Source organism: Schistocerca piceifrons, chromosome 2 (genome assembly GCF_021461385.2).
Source record: "Schistocerca piceifrons isolate TAMUIC-IGC-003096 chromosome 2, iqSchPice1.1, whole genome shotgun sequence".
In the NCBI taxonomy this organism is placed as follows: Eukaryota; Metazoa; Arthropoda; class Insecta; order Orthoptera; family Acrididae; genus Schistocerca; species Schistocerca piceifrons.
The window spans coordinates 244,304,200-244,330,853 of record NC_060139.1 but is presented as its reverse complement, the minus strand read 5'-3'; the positions used below and the strand labels follow the sequence as shown (position 1 = coordinate 244,330,853).

The 26,654-nt window shown below is 44.1% G+C and overlaps 1 protein-coding gene across 1 annotated transcript in view; it reads left to right on the top strand.

The window, feature by feature from the left end:
• Positions 1–768: 768 nt before the first annotated feature.
• LOC124775289 (sterol O-acyltransferase 2-like) overlaps positions 769–26,654 on the top strand; it is a 176,065-nt gene continuing 150,179 nt past the window's right edge. Inside the window, exon 1 of the mRNA XM_047250127.1 lies at positions 769–1,156. Within this exon, the coding sequence (XP_047106083.1) occupies positions 769–1,156 (388 nt within the window). The remainder of the gene's footprint in view (positions 1,157–26,654) is intronic.

Here is a 26,654-nt window from a genome sequence, read left to right as displayed (position 1 = left end):
TTGACAAGTCACTGAAATATTCTTCCCATCTCTTTGAAATTTGATATTCATTTGTCAGCATCTCTCCTTTGGCATCTTACCACAAATCTCGAAAACTTTTTTACCGCCCTACTTAAAAATTTTTACACGATACTCTAACATTCGGACGGAAATAGGCAGATATGCTATATACTTTTGCAATATATGTAATATATAAGAGGAGTTGTTACCATAAATCTCGAAAAGTTCTTAAGCGATTTACTTCCAGTTTTTACACGATGCTCTAATGAAAGTTCGGATGGACATTGGCTATATACTCTTGTAATATACTACACATGTATACGTACACACACACACACACACACACACACACACACACACACACATCATAATTTAATAGTGGTCGACTACAAATGACAAACGAATCATACAACAATGCTAAAGGCATACGTTTGACGTTAAGTAAACTGTACTACTCAGTGTGCATGGGTGTACAGGTGTGATACCGTTAGTTACATAAGCCCAGTCGCCACAGCAAGATATTATCACATCGGATGGGAAAAATCGGTTTTTAATCGTCCTGTAGCCTAAAACCGCATAAAAAGAGTCAGAACATTTAGCAACGCGGAATAGGCATACTGATCCATTAGCTCACAGTCAACCCCAGGCTAGTAGTAAACCTGAAGATAACAGTACAGCTGATATTCGCACCGTCGAGGAAACAAACGGTAAACAACCTGAGTGTCAAAAAGACAGTGCAGTCGCGGTAGGACAACAAATAACTCAGAAATGTCTGCCAAGGAGATTGTTCAAGGAGACAAGATGGGCGGTCCTCGAGAGGGAAGTCTTGAAGCGCAATCAGTGGTACATCCACAGGAAGCAGCTGTGGATTCGCCATCTGAGACAAGAGAACAATCACAAATTGACACAGTTGATTCTGCTGGTACAGAAAAGTCGAGTCAAGTTTCTAATGGGACTGACATAGTGAAAAGCGAGATTGATGGTATACCAGTGCGTTACTCGGAAGCGATCTCCCTTGATGGGCTCGAATTGGCTGCGAACAACCGTTGTAGAGGAAAGAAAACTGTAGGACTGCAGAGTGAAATAGAACCAAGAGGAAATTTAGGAAAAGAGAGGCGAAGGCTATTCTCAGCCCAAAATCCAGACCTAGTACAAGGTCGGGAACAAGTGTAGACATCGGAACTGAGAAGAAGTAATTCACAACTACAAAACACAACAATGGCCTATTAAAGTTCTGAAATTTGTTCTTTAAACAAGGGTCTATCAGCTAAGATAAAACTGACATATCTCCAAAGATTCTTACACTCGGCTGAAATCGATAAAGCACTTCTACTGGAACTTGAAATTGACAGGTAAATAAAATTGCAGAATATGATGCAGTTCTCAACAGATCTGAAAGTGCAGGCACAGTGATGTTAAAAAAAGACGGTATTCAAGTAGCAGAAACTGGTAGGCTTTTTAACGCTAGAAGAATATCGGCACAAATAGAAGATATAGTCTTTGAAAATCTGTATGTTCTGTCTGGAAGCTGTCGTCGAGGAGCGAGGAACGAGTTTTTCCAACAGGATGTTATATCTGGTTCACCAACGACATGCAGCAGGGTGATTGTAACTCCTTTATTACGAGAGCAAAAAAGACCAAAAGCCAAATTTCAGCAGCTGTGTGGAACTCTTATATGTAATCAAAAGTTTAAATATGATCGACAGGTGGAAATAAACGAAAGCAGATTCACTGGTATACAGTCCATCTATGTCACTAATCCTTCAGCGAACTGAATACACTGGATTTATGTTACTTAAGTTTTAGTACGTATACGCGGTCTCTAATTCTCTCCCATCATTGCGCTTATATTACCAGACTCAATTTCCGCAAACAAACAACTTTCCGTGGGAAAGAGTACAAGAAATTAAATAATACCTTACTTAGGGATAAGTGACTGAGAATTATGGTCCTGGAAACGTGGGAGACCAGTATCACTAGCGCAAAGAAATATCGCAGCAGGTTAAATTCGTGGGTAGAGAATGTAAAACCCAAACTACAGAGGTTGCTTGGACAATACGATTACAATGAAAGTGAGTAGGAAAACGCACAGAGAAATTTTCTTTCACGCCTCAAAAAATTATACCAAAATACAGGAGATATATCTGCTAATAGTTCAAGACAAGGTGCAGATATTGTCGGTTCAGAAAAGGAAACTACCGGGTCGGAAAGTGACGTCAAGAGTTGACAATATCATCCAAGGGCGGAATGCGTTGTATCATCATATAACCCAAACACTGGAAAGAGCAGGACATTAAATAATAGAGAAACACAAGATTAGAGACGAAATAACACAACAACAAGCTGTATCGAAACCGGAGTGAGTCGCTTGCTGCCTTAGAAGACCAGAACCACGAATCAGTTTTTCTGAATGATGTCGACAACGTTCTGACAGAAGCGGTAGGCTTATCTCAGCGAAGAATTTACAGAAGAAGAAATGCACAACGGTGTGCAAAACTTACGGATGAAAGAAATTTTCGCATGGTACGTCACTGCCAAGTAAGATAGATGAAACTTTGACCATATAGGAAAAGAACTGCTGCAGTATAATGTAGTGTAGAAAGTAACTGAAAGAAATACGCATTGAGACGAAAGGAACCGACAGTTTTATTCAAAGACATCAATTACGCTAAGGTCACTGCGACTCATGATAGTCCTCTGGACATTACAAACGATAGGACACTCTTCTTAATAGGGTGTGTGATCATCACGGATTGCAGTGCAGGGCCTGCAACGTGCTCGCAGGCTGGCCACATGGGTGGTAGGGAGTTGCTGTGGTCGGGCGTTCCGTTCCTCCGAACTGCTGGATCATCGCTGATGCATGTGAACATGCTGGAACCCGTTTCCCCAACGCGTCCCACACGTGTTCGATTGGTTTTCAGTCAGGAGAACGGGCAGGCCAATCTATTCACCTAATATCACCTCGTTCCAAGAGCTCCTCCATGTGCGCAGTTCGATGCAGTTACAGTCTTTCAAAAAGAGCCTTGAAACACTCTGTGCTTACTTCTACTTTGTGATACCAGATAGGTTATTAATCATAATTGAGACGTTGAGACCAGAAGGGGGATATGTCAATCAACTGATGTTCTGAGATATATTGAAAAAACTGTATAATTCTGAATAGCGTTATTCCCAAACCCCATAGACTCGTGAGGAAGAATGCAATGTTGTACCCACAATCTGTAATCATAGGATGAAGGTAACTAATAGAAAATGGTAGGCTAATAGAAAATGACTCACATATCCCCTTTTTGATTTAAACAACAGTCAGTGTACTGAAATATTAACTTAAGTGGCACAGTCTCTCCACTCGGCGTTTTGATATGCCATGGAGTTCAACAATAAAGCTTTCTTGCATACCATAGTTTCCTTGAAGCCAACTTTAACATGTAGATACAAGTGAATTAGTATCATAAAACAAAAATCTACGTAATCGTAATACCTTAATGCCTTAACAATTTGCCTTAAAGACTTTACAAAACGTGGATCAAAGATGTACTTAATTCGGGAACGAAATGGTCAATAAAATAATATTACAGTTCTTATGCCAGTTACCTTATTATAATAATTTGCTGTCCTTCCACGACTGATAATGGAATTTGGGCGTGGTCTCCTTGCTTTTGGAAAGAAGGGAAGAATGTGAGCTCTCAAGTACCCATCCTGTCCATCTTTGTTGGGCATATTGTTGAATTCTGTCAACAATAGTTTCTTCTCAGCAAATGAGAACTTCTCAAACCATTTACGCCGGCATCTGTAAACAGATATTAGCGTATTATTAAACTATATACTCGGCGAATAACATATTTTTACCGATTTCCTGTATTACAACTAAAATATAAATTGAAACCTTGAGTCCATGAAAGGAATTTATATTCACATTTTAGTACAATGTTTCTACACAACTTGCCTCTGCTACAGAATATTATATTATGTACAGATAATTCAAACAATGAACATTGTATGACTATTTACCTGCAGTCTGCACCTGTTTCCCTCCTAGGAATGTTTTGCTTTCCAGTTGGCATGCTCCAAACCCTTGAGCTTCTTTTGTGTAATCACATTCCTCTTCCACAATACGGGGCGTCTTTCCTTCCTTCTAAATTCATGTAAATCGTCTTCGGACTCGTCTGATGGTTGCGTCACCGAAGTCATTTGGAAATCTCACAGCTGATAATTGCAAACTGCTACAGTGCTGCCCTCACGCCTCACGTTCTTTCGTGCAATATTGGGACTTGTCTCTGTGACCAGTCCTCTTTCTGCACGAAACGTAATTTCAACACTGATTTTGAGAGGGAAAAATCACTGAATAATTCCCATTTTAGAACCAACAGATGCGGAATCATGTGAAAATACCAACTACAGTAATAACTCATATACCCCAAAAATAATGACAAGTCCCGTTTCTGATCTCAACGCCTTAATTATATTTGTAATTGTTTTCCATGTTGTTGTACCCGAGAAAAGTGTGTATGTTTTGTTTTGTCTCACTTGACGACCACGGGGGAGGCAAGTTATTCCAGAGGTGCGTTGCCGTCGCGAACCTGTCTGAACCGGTCGATACTGAATTCCAGCCGACAACCAGCCAACGGAAGAACGCCTCGGAGAATTTGACAGTACTCCTATTACATTGTTAAAATGTCGAAGAAAAAGTGATGAAATGTATTGTTGTAACCGCTTTTGTAGAGATGCTCAAAATGTGAACAATAAAATGTGTGTGTGCTCCATTCAATCTGTGTCGCTTAATACTGTTAATAAAGTTAAACCACTTCAAATGATTTCTGAAGAATGTTCCGAAGTTATCTCAATCTAAACCGGGAAGTTCAATAATTTGTGACAGGATATTCAAGAGAGATTAATCCGTGTCAAATTGGTTAAAAACTGATTCAACGAAGGAAGATAATTCGAGTTTCAGGAAAGGTGAATAGTATGTCATTAATATAGAAATGGGGAAAAAGTCGTTGTTACGTGTTACGGCGTACAGACAGCGCCGGCACGCCAGTCGGGAACGAAAGAGAAGAGACGGCTGTGAGAAGAGGTCAGCCAGTCGCACACTGACCGACCTCCCTCCACGACGACAACGGGACAGCAGTGGCCCCTATGTGGAGAGAACATAAGCGCCACGCCCGACTGGTGGCAGCCCACTTTTTGTCCATGCTGAAGAAGACTGATTATTTTGTAGGTCGCGCTTTGATTGCGACACATCTATCAAAACTAAGTTTTGTAACTGTCTTGTGATAATAAAACTCATTCATACGAATTGTTTGATTGTTTGTCTGGCGAACGGAGAATGCAGGATCCCTAGAGAAAACATTGGCAACAAGGGTGGGATTGTTGTTTGAAATGACAGTGGACAGTCACATGTGTTGATCCCCAAAGCTTTACAAAAAATAGTACTGTAGTTACTTCAAGAAGGACACTGGGGGATTGTTCGTACGAAACAAGCGCGTCGGCACTGTACTTGTTAGGGAGTCGACACCCAAATAGAACAGATAACGTCACAGTGTCACGAGTGTGCGGAAAGTCAGTCCGCTCCGCCACAGAAATTCTCTGCTTGGCCTAAGTCGCAATCGCCATGGCAACGTGTGCATACAGACTTTGCGGGTCCTTTTTTGGAACATTCTTTGGTTGATAGTGGTAGACTCTTGTAGCAAGTTTCCTTATGCTGTGCAAATGTATTCGACAACGTCACATAGCACAATTCAGGCGTTGGCCTCTATTTTTTGACTCGAAGATTTGCTTGAAACCATATCGTCGGACAACGGCCTTCAGTTCACGTCAAATGAATTTGAAACAGACTGTGTACGCAAGTGCATACAGCATCTAACTAGTGCACTGTTCCATGGCCAAACTTCGCACCGCACACACACCACGGATCAAGCGTTGCAACTGTTTCTCGCCTCCTAGCGTTCGCGTCCACGAGGTGGACGACCGTCGGCGGAATTGCTTCACGGCCGCCGCCATCGGACCCTGCTCCACCTCATCCACCATTCTCAGCATCCGGCGCCGAAGGAGGGCCGTAAGTATCTCTTCGCGCCGCATGATACTGTGCTTTTGAGGGTTTTAGCGGCAGCAGACGGTGGGAGAGAGGCGAGATCCTTCGTCGACTTGGAGCATGCAGGTATCTCATTTCAGGCCCAGACGGATGCTGCGCCGGCATCACAGTCAAATTCGCCACAGTCATGTGCACGGTGATCCTTCTGTATCTCTTTACCCACATTCACGGATGTCGAGGACAGCGCGGCCACAGCAGCCGCCAGAGGGTGTCATCACGACACTGCAGGACGACCACATGGAGAAGAAGCCTTCGCCTCCTCCGCCTCGTCTCGCCCTACCGCTCTACCGATGGAGCTGGACCCACCCACGCCGCAGCGGTCGACACCTCCTACATCTCGGAATGGGCTTCAGGAGGTGGACGCGTACCCTTCTGTGCGCTTTTCGGGGGACGTTTCCACCAATGCGAAGGCCGGATGGCAGGGTACGACCGGAAGCCTGACTTCCCTTGCAGCCACAGCTTCCGGCCCATCAGAGCGTCCACCACATTCCTGCCTCCCCCCCCCCCTGTTGTCGTGCTCCATATACGACAAAGGTCCGTCGATTTCGAAGCGGGGGGGGGGGGGGCGAAGGAGGGAGGAAGGTCTTGGCGTAGAGTCAAGCGCCGGCAGGCCAGTCAGGAATGAAAGAAAAGAGATAGCTGTGAGAAGAAGGTCAGCCAATGGCACACTGACCGACAACGCAAAAGCAGCGGCCCCTATGTGGAGAGGACATAAGCGCCGCTTCCGACTGGTGGCAGCCCACTTCGATAGCAGTTTCAACGTTAGCCACTTCGTTAGGAATCTCTACATAGCACACACTTGTTTGTCTGTTCTGAAGAAGAGTGATTACTTTGTATGTCGCCCTTTGCTTGCGACACATCTATAAAAGTTAAGTATTGTAATTGTCTTGTGATAATAAAACTCATTAATAAGTGTTGTTTGATTGTTTGTCTAGCGAACCGAGTATGTAGGATTTTTAGAGACAACATTACATGCAGTAATATCTCTTCGTATAAACAGTTTATTCGAAATTCAAGATGATGCGTTTTTGATCGTAATGGGGAATCATACGCAGTTCGTAAACTGTGATTTCTAGGGTGGAACAGTCGAGAAGATCGAAATAACTCATGACGTTGAAAATTCAAGACAGTTCGTAATATGTTTTTAGTGAAATTACATTAACAATCAGTACTTCTGAGAAATATTAACTGAGAGTAATGGACTTCATTGAAACTTCCTGGCAGATTAAAACTGTGTGCCGGACCGAGACTCGAAATCGGGACCGTTGTCTTTCATGATGGACTTCATTGATAATTATGTAATCTCGAAAAGCTTTTCAGCAATCTTTAGATACATTTTGTTAAGCCAAATGGTCGTTTTAATCAATTTAGGACGGCAATAACATTAAATATGAATGCTCAGCTTCAACCAGTGTTAATGTTTCTGACTACGATTCGTAATTAAGTAAAGTTGTGACTGCAGATACGCTGAATTGTATTGCTGGAACGCTCATGTTAATCGAAGTTATTTATTTTAAATTCAGACGATGAAGTATCGAGTCACGATAGTCCATAGTTGTGTGAAAAATGAAATAAATAGTTAATGATAGCAGAGAGAATATTTAAAGATCATTATAATAGCGACAGCGTTTTGTTTCTAGAACATTGCAAATTTACGGGAACAGCGGTGGGAAGATCTCCAGGTCTCTTTATTTGAGATAAAAGAAGCTGGTAGACTGAACTTAATCCATTATTTTAAGAAGTTATATCGTCGTGAAGACTAACCTTTTTGTGTGTCAGCCCTGTTCCTGAGTTGCGGAGACAGATATACTTCTACGGCTGGAGGCCCACGGTGTTATGATAGAAGTGACAAGTGCAAACAAGTCCTTACCCATTTCTGACATTATTGCCCCGGAAGATTTATGGACATCTTTCGTAAAGCAGAAATGAGAACCGAGTCGTAGATCTAAAACTCACGTCTAAGGCTAGGCACAGAACCTCATTGTAGTTGTGTGTCTGATACCAAGTACCGACACGGCTATTGAACTGTGTCAACGCAACTGTTATGTATAAAAATGGTCAGGCCCGAATCCACACCCGGAAAGACACACATGGGAAGCACAATGGCACAGTAACATGTTGAAGGATTTGAAGATCGATATGCCCAAACAACATTATGCTTCCCCACACCATAACACCTGGACCATCAAAACAGGCATGGGTACATAACGTGCTCCCACATGACGCCAAATGAGACTCTGTGCAGCACAGTCGAACATGATCCTTTTGGTGGTCCAGGTGTCGTGGTGTGGGGAGGCATAATGATGGATGTGTGTACTGACCTCTACATCTTTGAACACAGTACACTCAACGGTCATCGCCATTCTGATCCTCTCACACTTCTCCCTATCTGTCTTTTCAATGGTGTATTAATCCCAGACATAACTTTTATGGATGGCAGTGCGCGACCGTATCAGACAGCGCAGCTGGAGTAACTTCTGGAACGAGATTTTAGGCGTATGGACTGGCCTGCTGATTCCCCCAACTGAAATCCCATAGAGTACATGTGGGATGCGTTGGTGAGAGCTACTGCAGCACGTTCACATGCCCCAACGATCATCCAGCAATTGTCAACGGCGCTGATGGAGGAATGGAGTATCATACTATAAGAGCTCCTTACCAACATTGTGACCAGCATGTGTGGACGTCCACAGTGATCACTGTTATGTATGTGGCGGAACTATGGGCCTCATGGAAATAGGGTGACCCGGCTGAGTCACGAAATTTGACTCTTAGTCTGATTTCGAGGTGTGGCCATTAATTGCACGCGTTGATCACGTAGGCTGACGTGAGGATCAATGACCTATACTTGACGGGATGTATCTGGAACATCTTAGGTGATTAGAAGTTAGTAGATAGGAATACAATTAAATACTTAGCTTTAATTCAGCATCAGCGGTGAACGTCGATCTTAACTTTGTACAATAATATTTACAAGTGCAGTTATAGACTGAACTGCGCAGACTTCTTTACAATTCTGATTGCTCCACACATATAGATCAATTGTCAATGCATAAACTGTATGTGGCGCCTGGCTAGGTCGTAGCTACTGACTTAGCTGAAGGCTATGATAAGTAGCGTCTCTGCAAATGAGATCTCTGAAGCTGTAACAAGTGAACCATTCCTATTAAAGTCGGCTATAGAACTGGCCAGTACGCTAGCTTGTCTTGTAAGACCAGCCGAGTGGCGGCGCTCGGTCTGCTAGCGTCGACAGTGGCGACTCGCAGGTCCGATGTGTACTGACGGACCGCGGCCGATTTGAAGCCTACAACCTAGCAAGTGCGGTGCCTTGCGGTGACACCACAATCACACACCGTATTAAGAACCATATCTCGCCTTTTGCAGTGGCTGGGGGATCGTCATGAATCGTGGTGATTTCAGTGAAATTACAGTGACGGAAAAAAATCACAACCTCAAGGACGAGTCATGCGACATAAACGAAAGTTGGTAGGCATCCTTCTACATCTGAAGCACGAGCCTATTACAATTTCGCGACAGTCACATAAGAGCGGCGCCAGTAGAACCACTATGAGGGTGCAAATCAAGTTTGCATTCAATACACGCAGTAGCGGTCGTGAGGGTTAGTTACCTTTGAGACTGGACGTGGTGAGCTGATGTTAGGTAAGAAGGTCTTGAAGGCGACAAAGGTGCCGTTATTAACAGCTCACTGAGATTGAACGAGGTCGCGTTATAGAGCTACGAGAAGCTGTGTGTTCATTCTGTGATATTGCAGGAAGTGTTGGCTGGAATATAGCCACTGTATGTGGTAGCTGACAGCAGTGGTCACGAGAATGCACGGCCGCAAGGAGATCGGGCTCCGGACAGCCACGTAGCACTCCTGAGAGTGAAGACCATTGCGGTTTGTTATATGGCTCTGGGGCATCACAGCAATCTGAGCAGCAGTTGGCACCACAGTGACACAATGACCTGTTACAGATCGGATACTTCAAGAGCAGCTTCGATCCAGACGCCCTGTAGCGTTCATTCCATTGACCTTAACCCACAGCAATTTACTAATTGAGTGGTGTCAAGCGGGAGCTAATCGGAGGGCAGGGTGGAGGTCACCTGTGTTTTCTAATGAAAGTTGGTTGTGCCTCTGTGCCAGTGATGACTGGATGTTGGTTAGAAGGTTGGTTGAAAACCTTCAGCAAACCCGCTTGTGTGCTAAACACACTGGGCATACACCTGGAGTTCTGGTCTGGGAGGCGGTTTCTTATGACAGCAGGATATTTCCCGTGGTTATCCCAAGCAACTTGAAAGCAAATTTGTATGTCAGTCTGGTGATTTGATCTGTTGTGCTGCCATTCATTAAAAGCGTTCCAGGAGTTGTTCTCCAACAGGATAACACTCGTCCACGTACCAATATGCTGCACAGAGTGTCGAAATTTGTTTTGGCCTGCTCGATCTGTCTCCAGTCGAGCCCATATGGGATATCATCGGACTACAACTCTAGAGTCATCCACAACTAGCAGTAACCGTTCCTGTATTGACCGAACACATGCAATGGGCATGGAACTTCATCCCACAAACTGAGATCCAGCATCTGTACAGCAGAATGCATGCACATCTGCCTGCATTCTACATACTGGCAGTTACACCGGTTATTAATGTACCAGCATTTCACATTCACAATAACTTATCTCACGCTTACATTAACTAGTGATCTTCCAATGTTAATCACTTACATATTTTACCTAGACAAATGTATTCCCAAAATTTCATTACTCTACGTCAATTATTTTTTGGTGTTGGAAGTTCTTCCCATCAGTTTGTTTTCATTGGACAAAAGTTCCATTTCTGTTCGTTTCATTGCGTAGTTGTTTTAGTTACATTCTGTTCTACATTGCAGCAGTCCTTTTCATGTATGGCCCACGTTTCATCGAGATATCTTACCTATACTTTGCAGTGACACATCATGTGAATGTTGCTTCCGTTCTTAAGTGTTGCACACCAATGTACCAAGCATTACTGAAAAGCCCGAAAGGAAAGTCACCAGGTATAGATGGCAGACCAACTGAATTTTACCTAAGGTGTTGCGATATATATAAAAAAGAGCTAATTCACATATTTAACGAGGCCTGTAATGGCCAACTGCTTCCTACAACCTTCTGCAAACGGCTCATCTTATTGATACGCAAGAAATCCGCGCCAACGAACATCGAATCCATTAGGCCAATAACCTTGATGAACAACGACTGCTCAATACTAACCCAGCCGCTACAGATTTTCTGCGCATAGTATAATTACCCTGAGTGACTACTGTGACATAATAACCATTATGCATTTTTGTAAAACAAGGGGCCATGTAATATCTACTGATTTTTCCAATGCTTTCGACCAGATCTCCCACAGTTTTCTACTGATAACATGACAGCAATTGGGAATCTGGAACAAATTTTATGATCTTGTTACAGTAATTTTACAAGGATCCCAGTCCAAAACAAGGATCAGTGGTCAACTAACTGAGGCTTCCAGTGTAAGTCGGTCAGTCTGCCAGTGTTGTCCACTATCGACAGCCCAGTATGCAACTGCAGTCGAACTGCTCTTGAGGAAACTTAACAGTCCGCTTCCAGGCTTGAGCTTATTGTAAAACAAAAGCATATGTAGAGTATTTGCAAATGATCTCATCATATTTATGTCTATTCAAAACCAGATAACACATGCAAACCATTTTCTCAACACTTAATCTGAAGCAGAAGGAGCCAATATTAACTGCAACAAATACAAGCTAATGAACTTAAAAAAATCGTTACTGCTGGCCGAGCAATGGTGATTGCCCACAGGAAGAAAGATACAGTGTATAGCCCCAGACCTGGTTTCAGACCCATAACACATGCAGACTACTAACTGGCACCTGATGGTGATCTTTATTTGGGGCAGCAAATAGTTACGTTCCAAGTGAAGTCTTGATATGATTCAAAAAGTAAACCTACTGATGCTAGTGAATAGGCTCATCTTATCAAAAATTTATTGCATAGTGTCCATTTTGCGAATACGAGTGTGAACAGTCAAAAGTCTACTATCAGCGACTGCATATTTCGTATGCTGTGGAAATATTTTTGGAGTAAGATGCAGCCCACCAACATTATGTGCTGGCGTAAGCTGTTGCCAGCACACTGATTAGCAAAGATGTAGCAAGAAGATCGATGGCAAGCGTTGGATAAAGCACGCCTATCAGGAGAGAGGCCAAAGACAGACTCGCAAGCAATACGCTGCCAACGCCTTCTCGACTTCAAGTATTGAGGCCGCCGCCGCTGACCGGAGACGCTCAGGTCCTAACGTAGTTGCTCAGTTACTAGCTCAGTCACTGGCGCACCAACTCGCACTGCAGTTTGGCGTCTGTCATTCATCGCATAGCGGGACTTGTACTTCACCAGCAGTAAGGCTAACTTGGACTATTACGGAAGAGCTAGTACCACAGCACAGGACTCTCTTAAAGATAAGTAGCTTTCTGTCAAATAATTAAAGAACACTGTTAATCCATGTGTGCAGTTGTGTTGTAGAAAGAGGATTCTGGTCACCCATAACATCCTTTCCCTTGCTTCTGCGGTATGAAGACACAACAGTAGCGACGAGGATACAACACATTACCAGTAGAAGAAGGAGCATTAGTATTAAAAAGACATTTACGCAAAATGCAAAGCATTACTAGTACATAATGTCCTTAAGGAGATAAAAGTGCAGCCGTATCAACACGATAAATCTACTTATAAAAGTAATTCAACCACAAAGCCAAGCAGTACCCATCAATGTTGGAAAAATAAACTCAAAGCTCAGCTTTCTTAGAAACGCCACAGTTGAGAGCAGCTACATAACCCAGGGAGGAAAAATGTTCAATGGAAAGAAGTGGTACCACCACATTAATAAAATGTCGAATAAAACAGAATGAAGGTAAATACCCTCATGTAACTGACGTGAAGTGTGGAAGAACATTTACAAAAACCAGCTCACATTAGCTGGCAGGACCACGTGATATAAGATCGTCACTGAAACGATTCCAGTGCGCATAACGCTATACTCAATACGTTTTGCGGGTTCGTCCATTTGTGAGAGGCGTAATGCAGAAGATACATTTATATTCCGATTCACAACTCAGGTGGCTTGAGGTGTATTGACGTAGATGATGCAGATGTAGAAGAAGTTGTAATATCAGACAAAAAGGGATACCGCGGCCAGAAAAACAATATATAGAATACCAACGTTATACCATGAACTGCAAAAGAAATGGAATTATGAAAACAATTTTGCAAGCTACGGAAGAGTGAGATATTACGACCAGTTCATAGACTGCTAAATCCTCTACTTTTTATGTTGTATTTGGGATGAATACTTTTTCCACTACTGTTATTCAAAAAGTTTCCCTTTAAGAGCGTTGTTGCAGATTACATGCCACATAATGTGACTCCGATGCGTGTATATAAGATCGACATACAGACAAAGGATTAGTGTAGCATTCGTGTCTTTCCTTCGCCTATGCCGTGATTGCGGGAACATGAACTATGGCTACGTTATTACCAAATGCGCCCAAACAGGACCAACGTGCTGTTATCCTTTTCTTGGCTATCGAAGAACAAACACCGGCAGACATCCATCAGGGAATGAAGAATATGTATGCAATTACGGTGAAATGTCCTGCGAAAACTGCGACAAGGGATGCTACTGCTTCATGATAACACACGTTCTCGTATCACAAATGTCGTAACGCAGAAGTTACGCAAACTCAAGTGGGAGACACCGCCCTACAATCCTCACCTCTCCCCATGCGATTATCACGACTTAGGTCCCTTAAAAAAGAGGTTGAGGAGTCGACGATTCACGTCGGACGAGGATGTGCAGCAATCAGCTACAGGCTTCTTAGCGCAGCAGGACACGAAGTTTCAGAAAATGGGTATCTTCAACCTGGTGTGTCAGTGGGGTGAGCACCTCGGTGATCAAGGCGAGTTTGCCTGCTTGGTATGCCGACTCTGACTTGTACGACCTTCGAATGGAAACTTTTTGATCGCCCCTTATATTTTAAATGCAGCTTACGCACTGGAAGTAGGACCACAGTGGTAAAAAGGGAAAATGCTACAACGAAGGAGAAGAAATCTATTTTGTTAGTTATTTTTTCTGTTAAAACGAAACAAGAACTTCAATTTCTATAGATGTCGAAGTGACTGGATTGCGACAAAATTTCAGAACTTATGCATTTATAAACAAGCATAAATTTCAGTTTGCGGGCCATCCAAATAATATAAAATGAAAATGATGAACTGATGTTGGTGACCCTCAACTACGTACCCTCCGACTCAACGTTGAAATATTAAAAGTTTCGATGTGTAGGGGTTAGGATACGTAGTTGCCGCGTTACAGGCCAAATACTGCTGAGTCTACAGTATACGATAAGAATGCACACATGAATCGAATGGTCGAAGGTTTGTATCACTCGGCAACTGCGAATTATGAAAGTAACATATAAACTTATAAATGAAAAATTGCAATTAAAAGTATGCAGGTACTATCCAAACGACTTTAAATGGTGAGTACGATAGTAGAAGCTCTTTTGAGATTGCGGTATATTTCTGCAAAACACTTACTGGTGTCGATGGTCCAGCAATTAAATAAAAGTTGAATAACAGGGAAACATTAGATTCCTACTGCACGTAATAAGTTATGAACAACAACAAAACTCGCGAGATATCCACTTCTAAACGCACACTACGTCTTCACTGTAGAAACCGTGGAAATCTCACAACTGCATAAGTCAGTACTACGAAATATTTCTATCTGCCGCGACCACGCGCAAACCGCTCCACACTCTCAAGTCTCTCTCGTGACCGTGCGTCCCGGCACTTCCTGTGTCCTACGCCGTACTCTCCAGAACTGCCGAACTCCATTCACTGCGGTTGTCCCCTCCCTTAATAACGAGCTCTGTGATTGGCGATAGCGCTCCTGTCATGTCTCCAAGCTAACGCACAATCACGGACATATTGAAACACATACGAAATACTGGATTTACATTTAAATAACTTGAAATTAAATAAATATTCCTACGGCTGGACCATAAACACGCTCTAACACACATTATTAAATACACAAACAAATTAAATAAACATATATCAAAGAATAGCAACAAAAGATAGGCCAGTAGCCTAATGTCTCTGTGCTTTCTAAACACAGTAAATATTTAACCAATTTCTTCATGATTAGTATATATCGGATATAAACAAAGACATAGATGAATAAATACATTTATAAGCATGCTGCTACCGGTTTTTCGTGTAACTGTATAATACTTATGGACAGACGCGATCGGTAGTAATCGGCCACGTTGACCTCCAATAACTCATGTACTATTCAAGTTAGATGCCTGTAATTTATACCAATTTAGGTTTACACTAATAGCTTTCTAAAGACACGTCGATCGACGAAATCGGATGAAGTGTTTAAATTTTGGAAATTCGTTGCTGGGTGTTAGTTGTATAATTTACTGTCAGATACTCAACTTTAAACTAATAAAGATATTAAAAATCTGATTACACCATCAGAATCGTTGTGCAAATAATAGTAATGTACATGTGTAATTTTGAGGTATCATGATTCATCTGGCTACTATTAATTTCTATACGAGCTGTGAAATGTCTGCCATGTTGGTGTCACAAAGTCCGCCATCTTTGGCACTCTCGGCATACAAGTCTCTTTCATTGACACAGCGTCACCATGGAATTCCCAGCCACGCGGCTGGACCATGCGCTGGGGCTACCCCTCTCGTCCGGCTAACGTTCGGAACCACGTGTCTGCCGCCGGGCCCCGGCTGAACGAGCGGCCCGTGCGGTCACGCCAACTTAGAGTATTTTCAGGGCGCCACAATTAGCCCGTCACCTCACGAGTTTTACATGAAAGAGAGACATACTAGAATGAGAAGAAGCAGAAATCACGTTTTCAGAGTGACGGAATATGCAGTCATCAGAAGGCGCTCTAGTACGTTATCACTTTTTTCAGCTCCACTAGGAAGAAATTGCCTCATGAAACGAAATACACTGAAGCACCAAAGAAACTGGTATAGCCATGCGTATTCAGATACAGAGATATGTAAACAGGCAGAATACGGCACTGCAGTCGGATACGCCTATACAAGACAAGAAATGTCTCGCGCAGTTGTTAGATCGGTTACTGCTGCTACAGTGGCATGTTATCAAGATTTATTCCAGTACGATCATTTCTCGAGTATACCATGAATATCTCGGAATCCGGAAAAACACCGAATCTCTGCCGGCCGAAGTGGCCGTGTGGTTCTAGGCGCTGCAGTCTGGAACCGCGAGACCGCTACGGTCGCAGGTTCGAATCCTGCCTCGGGCATGGATGTATGTGACGTCCTTAGGTTAGTTAGGTTTAACTAGTTCTAAGTTCTAGGGGACTAATGACCTCAGAAGTTGAGTCCCATCGTGCTCAGAACCATTTGAACCATTTGAACCAAATCTCTAACATCGCTGCGACCGGAAAAAGATCCTACAGGGACGGGACCAACGAAGACTGAAGAGAATCGTTCAACGTGACGGAAGTGCAACCCTTCCTCAAACTGCTGCAGATTTCAGTGATGAGCCGTCAACAAGTGTCAGCGTGCGAACCATTCAAAGAAACATCATCGATATGAGCCTTCGGAGCCGAAGGCCCACTCGTGTACCTTAGATAACTGTACGACACAAAGCTTTACGCCTCGCCTGGGCCCGTCAGCACCGATATTAAACTGTTAATGACTAGAAACATGTTACCTGGTCGGACGAGACTCATTTCAAATTATATCGAGCGGATGGACGTGTACGGGTATATAGAGTAGCTCATGAATCCGTGAACACAGCGTGTCAGCAGGGGACTGTTCAAGCTGGTGGAGGCTGTGTAGTGGTATGGGGCGTATTGTAGTTGGAATGATATGGGACCCCTGATACGTCTAGATACGACTCTGACAGATGACACGTACGTAAGCATCCTGTCTCATCACCTGCATCCATTCATGTCCACTATTCATTCCGACGGATTTTGGCAATTCTAGCAGGACAATGCGACACCCCACACGTCCAGAATTACTACAGAGTGACTTCAGGAACAATCGTCTGAGTTTAAACACTTCTGCTTGCCACCAGACTCCCCAGATATGAACATTATTGAGCATATCTGGGATGCCTTGCAACGTGCTGCTCACAAGAGATCACCACCCCCTCGTACTCTTACGGATTTGTGGCCAGCCCTGCAGGATTCATGGTGTCAAATCCCTCCAGCACTACTTCAGACATCAGTCGAGTTCACGCCACGTGGTGTTGCGACATTTCTCCTTGCTCGCGGGACCTTACACGGTGTCAGGTAGGTAGACCAGTTTCTTTGGGTCTCCAGTGTAGTTACGTCAGTTAATTTCTTCTATCGTCCAGGAGAATTATGTTGTTTTAACAAACAAGGTAAAAGGCACAGAAGCCAGGCCGGGAAGACAACTGAGCGAATGTAAGGGCTAAGGTGAATTAAGGTGGTCCATTAAAAAAATTAAAAAGAGTGGTTATCGTAGTTGCCCCTACATCATGGTGTTCCTGGTTCGACTCCCGGCCGGGTTGAAGCTTTTTTGCTCTGGGGAATCGGTGCTTATGTTGTCCTTATCATTTTATCTCATTTTTATAGACACACGATTCGTCGTAGAGGCATCAAGCAAAATGACTTGCACCAGACGCCCAAACACCGCCAGACAAGCTCTCCCTGACAACAATGCCATACCATCATTTTTTTTTCATCCACCAGCAGTCAGCTTCGTTGGGTTGCAGATGACAAGCAGATGTTTCGTACACGCCGTAGGAAGTTTAACAACACCATTCATCGTAACCTACAGTTACTACAGCTACAGCTACAGCTTTACGGCAGAGAAAACTTGAAACAGCTCGAAACAAACTGGATGGCCAACTAAAGAGCAGTTCTCTGTTCATGAACTAGTGTTACTTAGTTCATGTCATACTCTTTCCTGTGCCGGTTTTATTTCGGATACCATGTACCTGGTGGTTATAATGAAAATGCAGCTACTCACAGAAGTCAACAATGATTTGTAATTAACGTGTGGCAGCAAAACTTGGTAGATATTCTAATGCGTTAATGCAGAACCGATTTTAGCTGAAAAAAAAGTTCAGATTTTGGCCTCCTATGCAAATCTGTCTCTGTGAATGCAAGAAAGACGCATAGAAATGTTTCCATATGTAATGGTTCAAATGGTTGAAATGGCTCTGAGCCCTATGGGACTTAGCTTCTGAGGTCATCAGTCCCCTAGAACTGAGAACTACTTAAACATAACTAACCTAAGGACATCACACACATACATGCGCGAGGTAGGATTCGAACCTGCGACCGTAGCGGTTGCGCGGTTCCAGACTGTAGCGCCTAGAACCGCTCGGCCTCACGGCCGACCATATGTAATGGATTAGGAAAGACCGTGGACAAAAAAGCTCAAACAAGTGAGAAAGCCATAATGTTTATTTTATTATTAATCGCCGCTTACACCGTTTGTTCATTATGAACAGCGGAGACATCGGCGAAATGCTGTACAGTGCCAAATTTGCATCTGGTGGCCAAAATTGGAACTAATTTTTTGCAGCGCAAATCGGTTCCGCTGCCAGACAGTAATTGCAGCTCACACTGGAACTCCGTGGGTAGCTGCACTTTAATTATAGCCACCCCGTATTAATTTCTCGTCTATGCATGTTCCGTAGTGCACATGATAAAGTTAAATACACTGCGCAAAAGAGTGAAAGGGTCATTTTTTTAAACCCCTTCATTTTCCCCTACTGCGACCCAAAAGTGTGAAATTTGTCTCAAAGGTGCCTACAGCCTTTCTCTGTAATGATTCAAAAGCGTGGCGCCCTGCGATTTCACGCTCGCGCTCGGCGACGCCTCAAACAGCAAAAGTATCGACACATGCGAAAAGAAAGGCCAGAGCTCGGAAGTTCACGTGTTATGTGGGGTAGAAAATTAAGTCATAATGGCACCAAATTTCACCACGGTTCTGCCCAACGTCGCCTTGGACGTATCACACTATGGGGAGGTCGTCACTCTCCTTCGCCTCCCACCCCCACCCCCATCATCATAACGTTTCAACCCTTGGTTGACGTCTCTTCGAGGAAGGTCTGCATCACGATGCCCAACAGAGAACTCACACGATTTTCTTATGTGTGGCCGAGAAAATATTTCAGACACACTCCCTCTCAGAATCGATACGAAAAGGCTACGTGAGGTGCCTTAAGGGCACCGATGAACTCACCCCCCTCCTTGGGACGTTCATTTATAAATATTTCGCGCTCAAAAATGACAGTTTTCATCGCGATATGCAACGAAACGATGTTCTTGACAACTTTCGATATTATTAATAAAATGTTACGGGTTATTATGGACTTCTTTGTGGAAAAATTCGAGGAGCAAGCATTGGAAACTGCGAACAAGAAACGGAATATTTGGTTCCTGCAAGTGTATGATACGTTTGGTTTGTGGTGGTGAGGGGAGATCGATAGTCAGCTGTTGTGGAACATGCTTTGCAGCCAGAAGATCAACACATTCATTTTGACAGGACTCAAGTACTGGCAACCAGAAGCGGATACCATGAAAGGCTATACAGGGAAGCCATAGATCGTTTTCACAAACATCTGAAGGGGATTAGTCCGAAGATTCAGTCTGCGATGGAGGAGAAGGAGGGTGGAAGATTGAATTTTCTTTATATGTTAGTTTTCAAAAAAGAAGATGGTAGCTTGGGCCACACGGTTTACCGAAAACCCATGCACACAGACCATTACCTACACTGGGATTCAGACCACCACCCACCAACAAAAGTGAGGCATCATAAAAAATTGGTGGAGAGAGCAAGGAAAATCTGCGAACCAGAGCTGCTTGACGCAGAACTAAAACGTCTCACCAATTCATCGCTCAAGAATGCTTATTTGTTAGCTGAGGTGAAATGTTCGTTAAGAACACCTCGTAGAAATCATAGTAAAATTGAAGGTTTTCCTGCCATTCATTAAAGACATTACTCACCGCATAAGAAAAATCTTGAAAAAGTGGAATATCATCGCGATCTACACCTCTAAACGGAAGATACAAGATCACCTAAAATCGGCCAAGGATGTTCGCCTACCGCTGGAAAAATGTGGAATTTGTGGGATTCCGCGTAGTTGTGAGGAGTCGTACTTGGGTACTACAAAAACAACAGTCAAAAAACGACTAGAAGAGCACAGGGACAATTGCAGGAGAGGGGAGATCAATAGTCAGCTGTTGTGGAACATGCTTTGCAGCCAGAAGATCAACACATTCATTTTGACAGGACTCAAGTACTGGCAACCAGAAGCGGATACCATGAAAGGCTATACAGGGAAGCCATAGAGATTGCAAGACACCCCAGGAATTTCAGTAGCAAGGAGGAGGACGTGAAATTGAATAACATTTGCATTCCGGTGCTGAAGAAGCTATGTACCTCTCTTCCACCATGGAATGATAGTAACAGTGGACGACGGCAGTGGACAACGGCCAATTACGCTCGCGTACTCAAAACATGTGACGTTACGCCACTGCACGGAAGCGGAATTTTCCTGTAGTTACTAGCGAGCCAGAGTGTGAATCGCACGTTCAAAGAAACTACTGTTCCCCTTGAAAATGTTCTTTGCAGGTGGGGACGAAACTTTGGGTTTTAAGGTAAAATCCATTCGACCACGGCAATGTGACCCGGAAGATTTTATTATCTGTGACGTTTCCAGCATTGAAAGTTTACGCTATACAACTTTTGATACTGCCGGCACCCTTCCCCCTTCTCGCAGGATGATGCAGCTCTTCGCTAAGGACATTATGGGGCTGCGACTCCTTTTGAAATGTTCTGATACCTCTGGCGTGTTCACAGGAACAAAACAGCAAAGTATCCGTCTAAGCCCCACCCACATACCCAGTTCGACAATACTGTCGCACACCTCCTACACATCTTCGTCGACTGCTTTAAAAATGTACCTGTATGGAGACAACCCTTGACCGATGATAGCTAGGTACCTGCCCAGGGCAGGCAACTCCTTCGACAGTTTCAGATTCTGCATGCCTGCAAGCAGGTGCTGAAGCAGAAGCATAGCGCCAGTCAGCTGGAAGGTTTCGAAGGGTTGCCCGCCTACAGGTGCCTAGGAATCGGTCAAGGGTTGTTTCTGTATAGGTACATTGTTAAGGTGCTCAATAAAGGTGCGCTGGTGGCACCGAGTGTGCTGTCGGACTAGAAGTGGGAAGTCTTAGAGGAACCCTTTATTCATGCCTCTCTCAATGATCAATATCGGATCGCCCCCCCCCCCCCCCCACCGCCACCCAAATCCTTCCTGTGATCAAGCCACAGGAGTGTGCTTCGGATGACATTCAGATTTCGTCGAATGATTTTGATCGGCCTTTAGCGGTTTCACCCTCTACATTCTCGCTCTACACTCCAAAAGGGTCAGATCAAAGGGGTTACAGCCCCACGAGTATTTAGAAAGGGTTAATCTATCAAGAGGCTGTGCAAGCAGCGTCAAAGTGTTGTCCGAAATGTCCTTCTGTTGCACATCACACTCCCGACTGTCGTTTTCGATCGCGAAATGAGTGTCAATCAACGCCCCAAGGAAAGGGGTGGTTTCATTGACGTCTTTTACACCACCACCTGAGGTCTTTTCATGTCGATTCTGAGAGGTGGTGTATCTGAAATGTTTTCATTCGTCATTCAGAAGAACATCGAATGATTTTAATGCTGGACATCGCGATCTTGACCTCCACAGTACAGGTGTCAAGAGAAGGAGTGAGATGTGGGTAAGTGAGGGAAAGTGGTAGTGTTGGGCTGAATTATCGTGAAATTTGGTGCCAATGTGACATCATGAACCCACCAAACACCTCACATGAACTTCTGGGCTATGGCCTTTTTCTTCGCATGTATCAACACCTTGCTGTTTGAAGTGTCGCCAAGCCCGAGGGTGACATCGTCGGGTGCCTCGCTTTTGCACCATTGCAGAGGGAGGTTGCAGGCACGTTTGAGTCAAATTTCGCACTTCTGCGTCGCAACTGTGGAGAATAACGAGGTTTAAGAAAAATGTCCCTTTCATTCTTTCGTACCGTGTAATTCGGGCATCGATTTTAGCTGTACATCGTTTACGGGCAGAAAAGATGTGGGGAAAAGGTAATGGTTCAATTTGTACCTTCTGCAGCATTCCTTAAGGTGGATTTCTGAATACAGGTCCAAACTTACAGACTACCATACCACCATGTTCGTCTTTAGTGGGTCTCTAGTCTATGTTTCAGAGTGACTCGACTTTTCTCGATAAGAATCAGCTTCTCTACAAAATCAGCATAGTTTTAGAAACGAGCTTTATTGTGAAATTCTCAACGAGTGAAATATTGAAGACTGTTGGCGGCGGTGAGCATCTAGGCTCAGTGCATCGAAATTTTCAAAGGTTTTCCACACAATGCCTCACAGTCTTCTGGTACCAATTAAACACAGATATGTCAATGAATCATACATTTATAGACACACAAAGTCAGTATGGTAGTTTAAAAGTGCATCTTCGTTAGAAGCGCAGGTGACTGTGGCACTATCGAAACCAGGAATTGCTCATATTCGCCATATTTGTAAACAACCATTCAGCGTAATCTCAGCTCCGAACAGCACTGCTAATTGCGAGTGCTGGAAGATACACTGTTTTTTGACTAGTGAATCACCATCGTCCCAGAAACTAAACTGGTCGTGTTCGCAGTCTGTCATTGTGACTAACTGGACCAATACAGCGACAACACATTATATATGGTATATTAATATCTTAAATTTGATATTTGACGTCTTTTTTCATGTTTTGGTAAAAAACGAAAAAAAGCAGTGAAGTGTGAACGGTTGGGAGATCCCGAAGGGCAGATTCAGCCGCCTAATTGGAATGGTTTTCCCTCTCCTCCGCGTCCACAGGGACGTTTCCTTCGTGAATTGTTACAGCTGCGTACGTACAGAGTGACAATTATTGGAATATATGAAAAAAAGTAAATTAGTGACAAACTTTATTCAACATGTAAACGGCACAACACATATTCGGATCTGGGTTATGACATGTTCGATACGTCTACCGTTATTGGTGATGATGTGGCGCAGACGAATAGCGAAATCCTGCATGACCCGCTGAAGGGTCGGAACATCGACGCTGTCGATGACCTCCTGAATGGCTGTTTTCAGCTCAGCAATGGTTTTGGGGTTATTGCTGTACACCTTGCCTTTATCATAGCCCCACAAAAAGGAGTGGCATGTGATCAGATCCGTAGAACATGGCGGCCAATCGAGGCCTATACCAGTGGTCTCTGGGTACCCCAGAGCCAGAGTGCGGTCCCCAAAGAGCTCCTGCTGGACATCAAACCTTCTCCTGCTTCGATGGGGTCGAGCTCCATCTTGCATGAATCACATTCTGTCGAAATCAGAGTCATTTTGTATAATGTGGATGAAATCATCTTCCAAAACCCTCACATACCGTTCGGCAGTCACCATGCCATCAAGAAATGTCGCACAGATTATTCCGTGACTGGACATTGTACATCACACAGTCATTCGTTGAGGGTGAAGAGACTTCTCGGTCACGAAATGTGGATTCTCATGCAACACTTTTGCTTATTGACTAGCTCGTCCAAATGAAAGTGGGCTCCGTCGCTAAACCGAACCTTGCATGCGCATACTAATTCCTATCATGCCCAGCGGCCAACCGTGCAGTTTGAACGTCCTATTATTTCGTATAATACAATAATTGTCCTACTGTACGGGTAGATGACAGTGAAACGTGTGTGTGGAGTGTAGTGCCATGTTGGTGTTAGGAGTAATAAAAGATGAGGGTGAAATCCGTTACCTACACATAGCCTACTGTTCTCGAGGTGCACCAAAGGGACCGCCGAGCTTAATGTCCCCATCCGCGGGCGGATCGCCATCAACAGTGTCGTATACTTACTTCGCGAGACACTAAGGAGAGGTTTGGAATTTAACCCAGGCCACTGGCGGAAAAAGCGGTGAATAGGAACTTTACGCCACCATTCCTCCTGTTCCCTCTGTCTTCCAGGGAAAGAGAAAGTTGTGAACAGTAGACGGCGTACCCGTACGGTCACCCATCCAATTACTGGCCGCACTCGACGGTGCTTGATTTCGGTGGTCTGTTGGGAATCGGTGTGTCCACCTCGGCACAGCAGTTGGCATTGTCTTGATACGAACTCTTCTCTTACATCTACAGCTACATCTCTAATTCGCTAGTCCCCTTATAGTGTGTGGCGCAGCATACTTCCTGTATGTCACTTATCCCCTTTTTTGTTCGTCGTAAATCGTGCCAGGGGAGAACGATTGTTTCTAAATTTCCACGCGAGCTGAGATCTCCCTAATTTTACCTTCATGGTCTTTTCACGATGCGTCCCTACACTGGTCTTTGACATACATTATCCATCTCCAGAATGAGGTAGCTAAAATCAAAACTCGTAACAATACCAGGTCTGTTCAACAAATTCTGGAACTTTGCCCACAGAATTTTTCTACGACTACCCCTTACTTATTGTGCATGATCTCCTTCTAAATACTTTCTTTCTTTCTTTTGCTTGTGCCTTTCTCCCGCAATGACGCAGGATCGGCATGGTTAATCGGATTTGGCAAGGTTAATTTAAGGGGTGGCCGGATGCCCTTCCTGCCGCCACCCCGTACCCCCCGGGACGGAATTAGTGTACCCCAACTGTCTGTGTCTAGTGTAATCCATGGAATAGTGCGAATGTGTTCAGATGTCTGCGAACCGTGTGACTGAGGCGGGACGTGGGGACCAGCCCGGTATTCACCTAGGGAGATGTGGATAACCGCCTAAAAACCACATCCAGGCTGGCCAGCACACTGGCCTCCGTCTTTAAGCCGCCGGGTGGATTCGATCTGAGGCCGGCGCGCCTACCCGAGTCCAGGAAGCAGCGCATTAGCGCTCTCGGCTAATCTGGCGGGTGGATCTCCTACGAAATACTCTCCTCCACAATTGATACATCGCTCCCAACGCCGGTTCCACCATCGGAAGCAGTCTTGGTACGCCTCTTGCTGGATCGCGCGAAGCGTCGTCTGCGAATTTCCTTTTATCTCGTCTCTCGTTGCAAATGTTCGTCCTTTCAACGGGGGTTTCAACTTTTGAAATAAAAAAAGGTCCTCAGGGCCAGGCCTGGAGAGTACAGTGGTTTGGTTTTTTATGCAATAGTCACACACCAACAGAGATGATTGTTCGGGTGCGTTATCGTGATGCAAGAGCCATGAATTGTCTCGCCACATTTCAGGCTTCTTACATTTTCTGAAGGGCGTCGCAACACATCCCAATAGTACCATCGATTAACAGTTTGCCCTCCGGCACGAATTCATGATGAACTAATTCTTCAAAATCAAAGAAACCTATCAGCATGGCTTTGACATTTAATCTGACCTGATGAGCTTTTTTTGGTCTTGGAGAACCTTTCCCGACCCACTGCGAAGATTGAACATTGGTCTCAACATCATAATCGTAGACCCACGTCTCATCATCAGTTATGATTCTCTTAAGGAACATCTCGTTCTCATTCGCTCTATCCAAAAGCTCTTCTCAGGTTACGAGGCGAAGGTTTTTCTGGTCTTGACTCATAGGCCGTGGGACCAACTTGGCGGCAACACGATGCATTCCAAGGACGATGCTACTCAATACAGCACTGAAGAATAACTAACAGATGTACTACAATAAAACTTCCGGCAGTTACACATTTAAACACAGCCTTGTGCAGGGAGGCCAACCGCATTTCGCTCCAACACACCACTGGCGCAAAATTACGAATGTTCCGAAAATTTTTAAAGAGACCTTGTACAGTCCAGAAGTTAACAGGAGCCGCCTGGGGTGTCACTGAAACAGTCCTCAGATCATCAGCTTTAGCTCTATCACACTGAGCTGAAGAATACCGCTGTTCCATCTGCATAAACAGTGCTTACATTAAAATAATCAACACACAGCACAATCAAACAATGCCCCCCATCACAGGGTGTATTCGTCCCATAAACATTCACTGGCTACCAGCGCTTAGTGACATTCCACCACCATCCATAAGAAGATCACAGTCATTGCTGAACGTGTGAAAAAGAATAAAAAAGCACCCAGAATTAACTAATCATTCAGATATTTCATTATCAGAAGCCCAGCGACTGAGGTCTGAAAGGCCATCGTCGAGCACAGCAGTCAGCCTGCAGGACACTGACTTCAACATGCAATGTGCCTGCCTCTATCAATGGCAGGAACACTCTTCCGTCAACCATCGTCAACTAATTAAAATTCCCCGGGAGCAACCTGCAGGTTTTCATCTACCCCGAAGACACTAGTGCGTACTGAATCGGATCAGAAAAAAAAGGTTCATATGGCTCTAAGCACTATGGGACTTAACATCTGAGGTCATCAGTACCATCGAACTGAGAACTACTTAAACCTAAATAACCTAAGGACATCACACACATCCATGCCCGAGGCAGGATTCGAACTTGCGACCGTAGCAG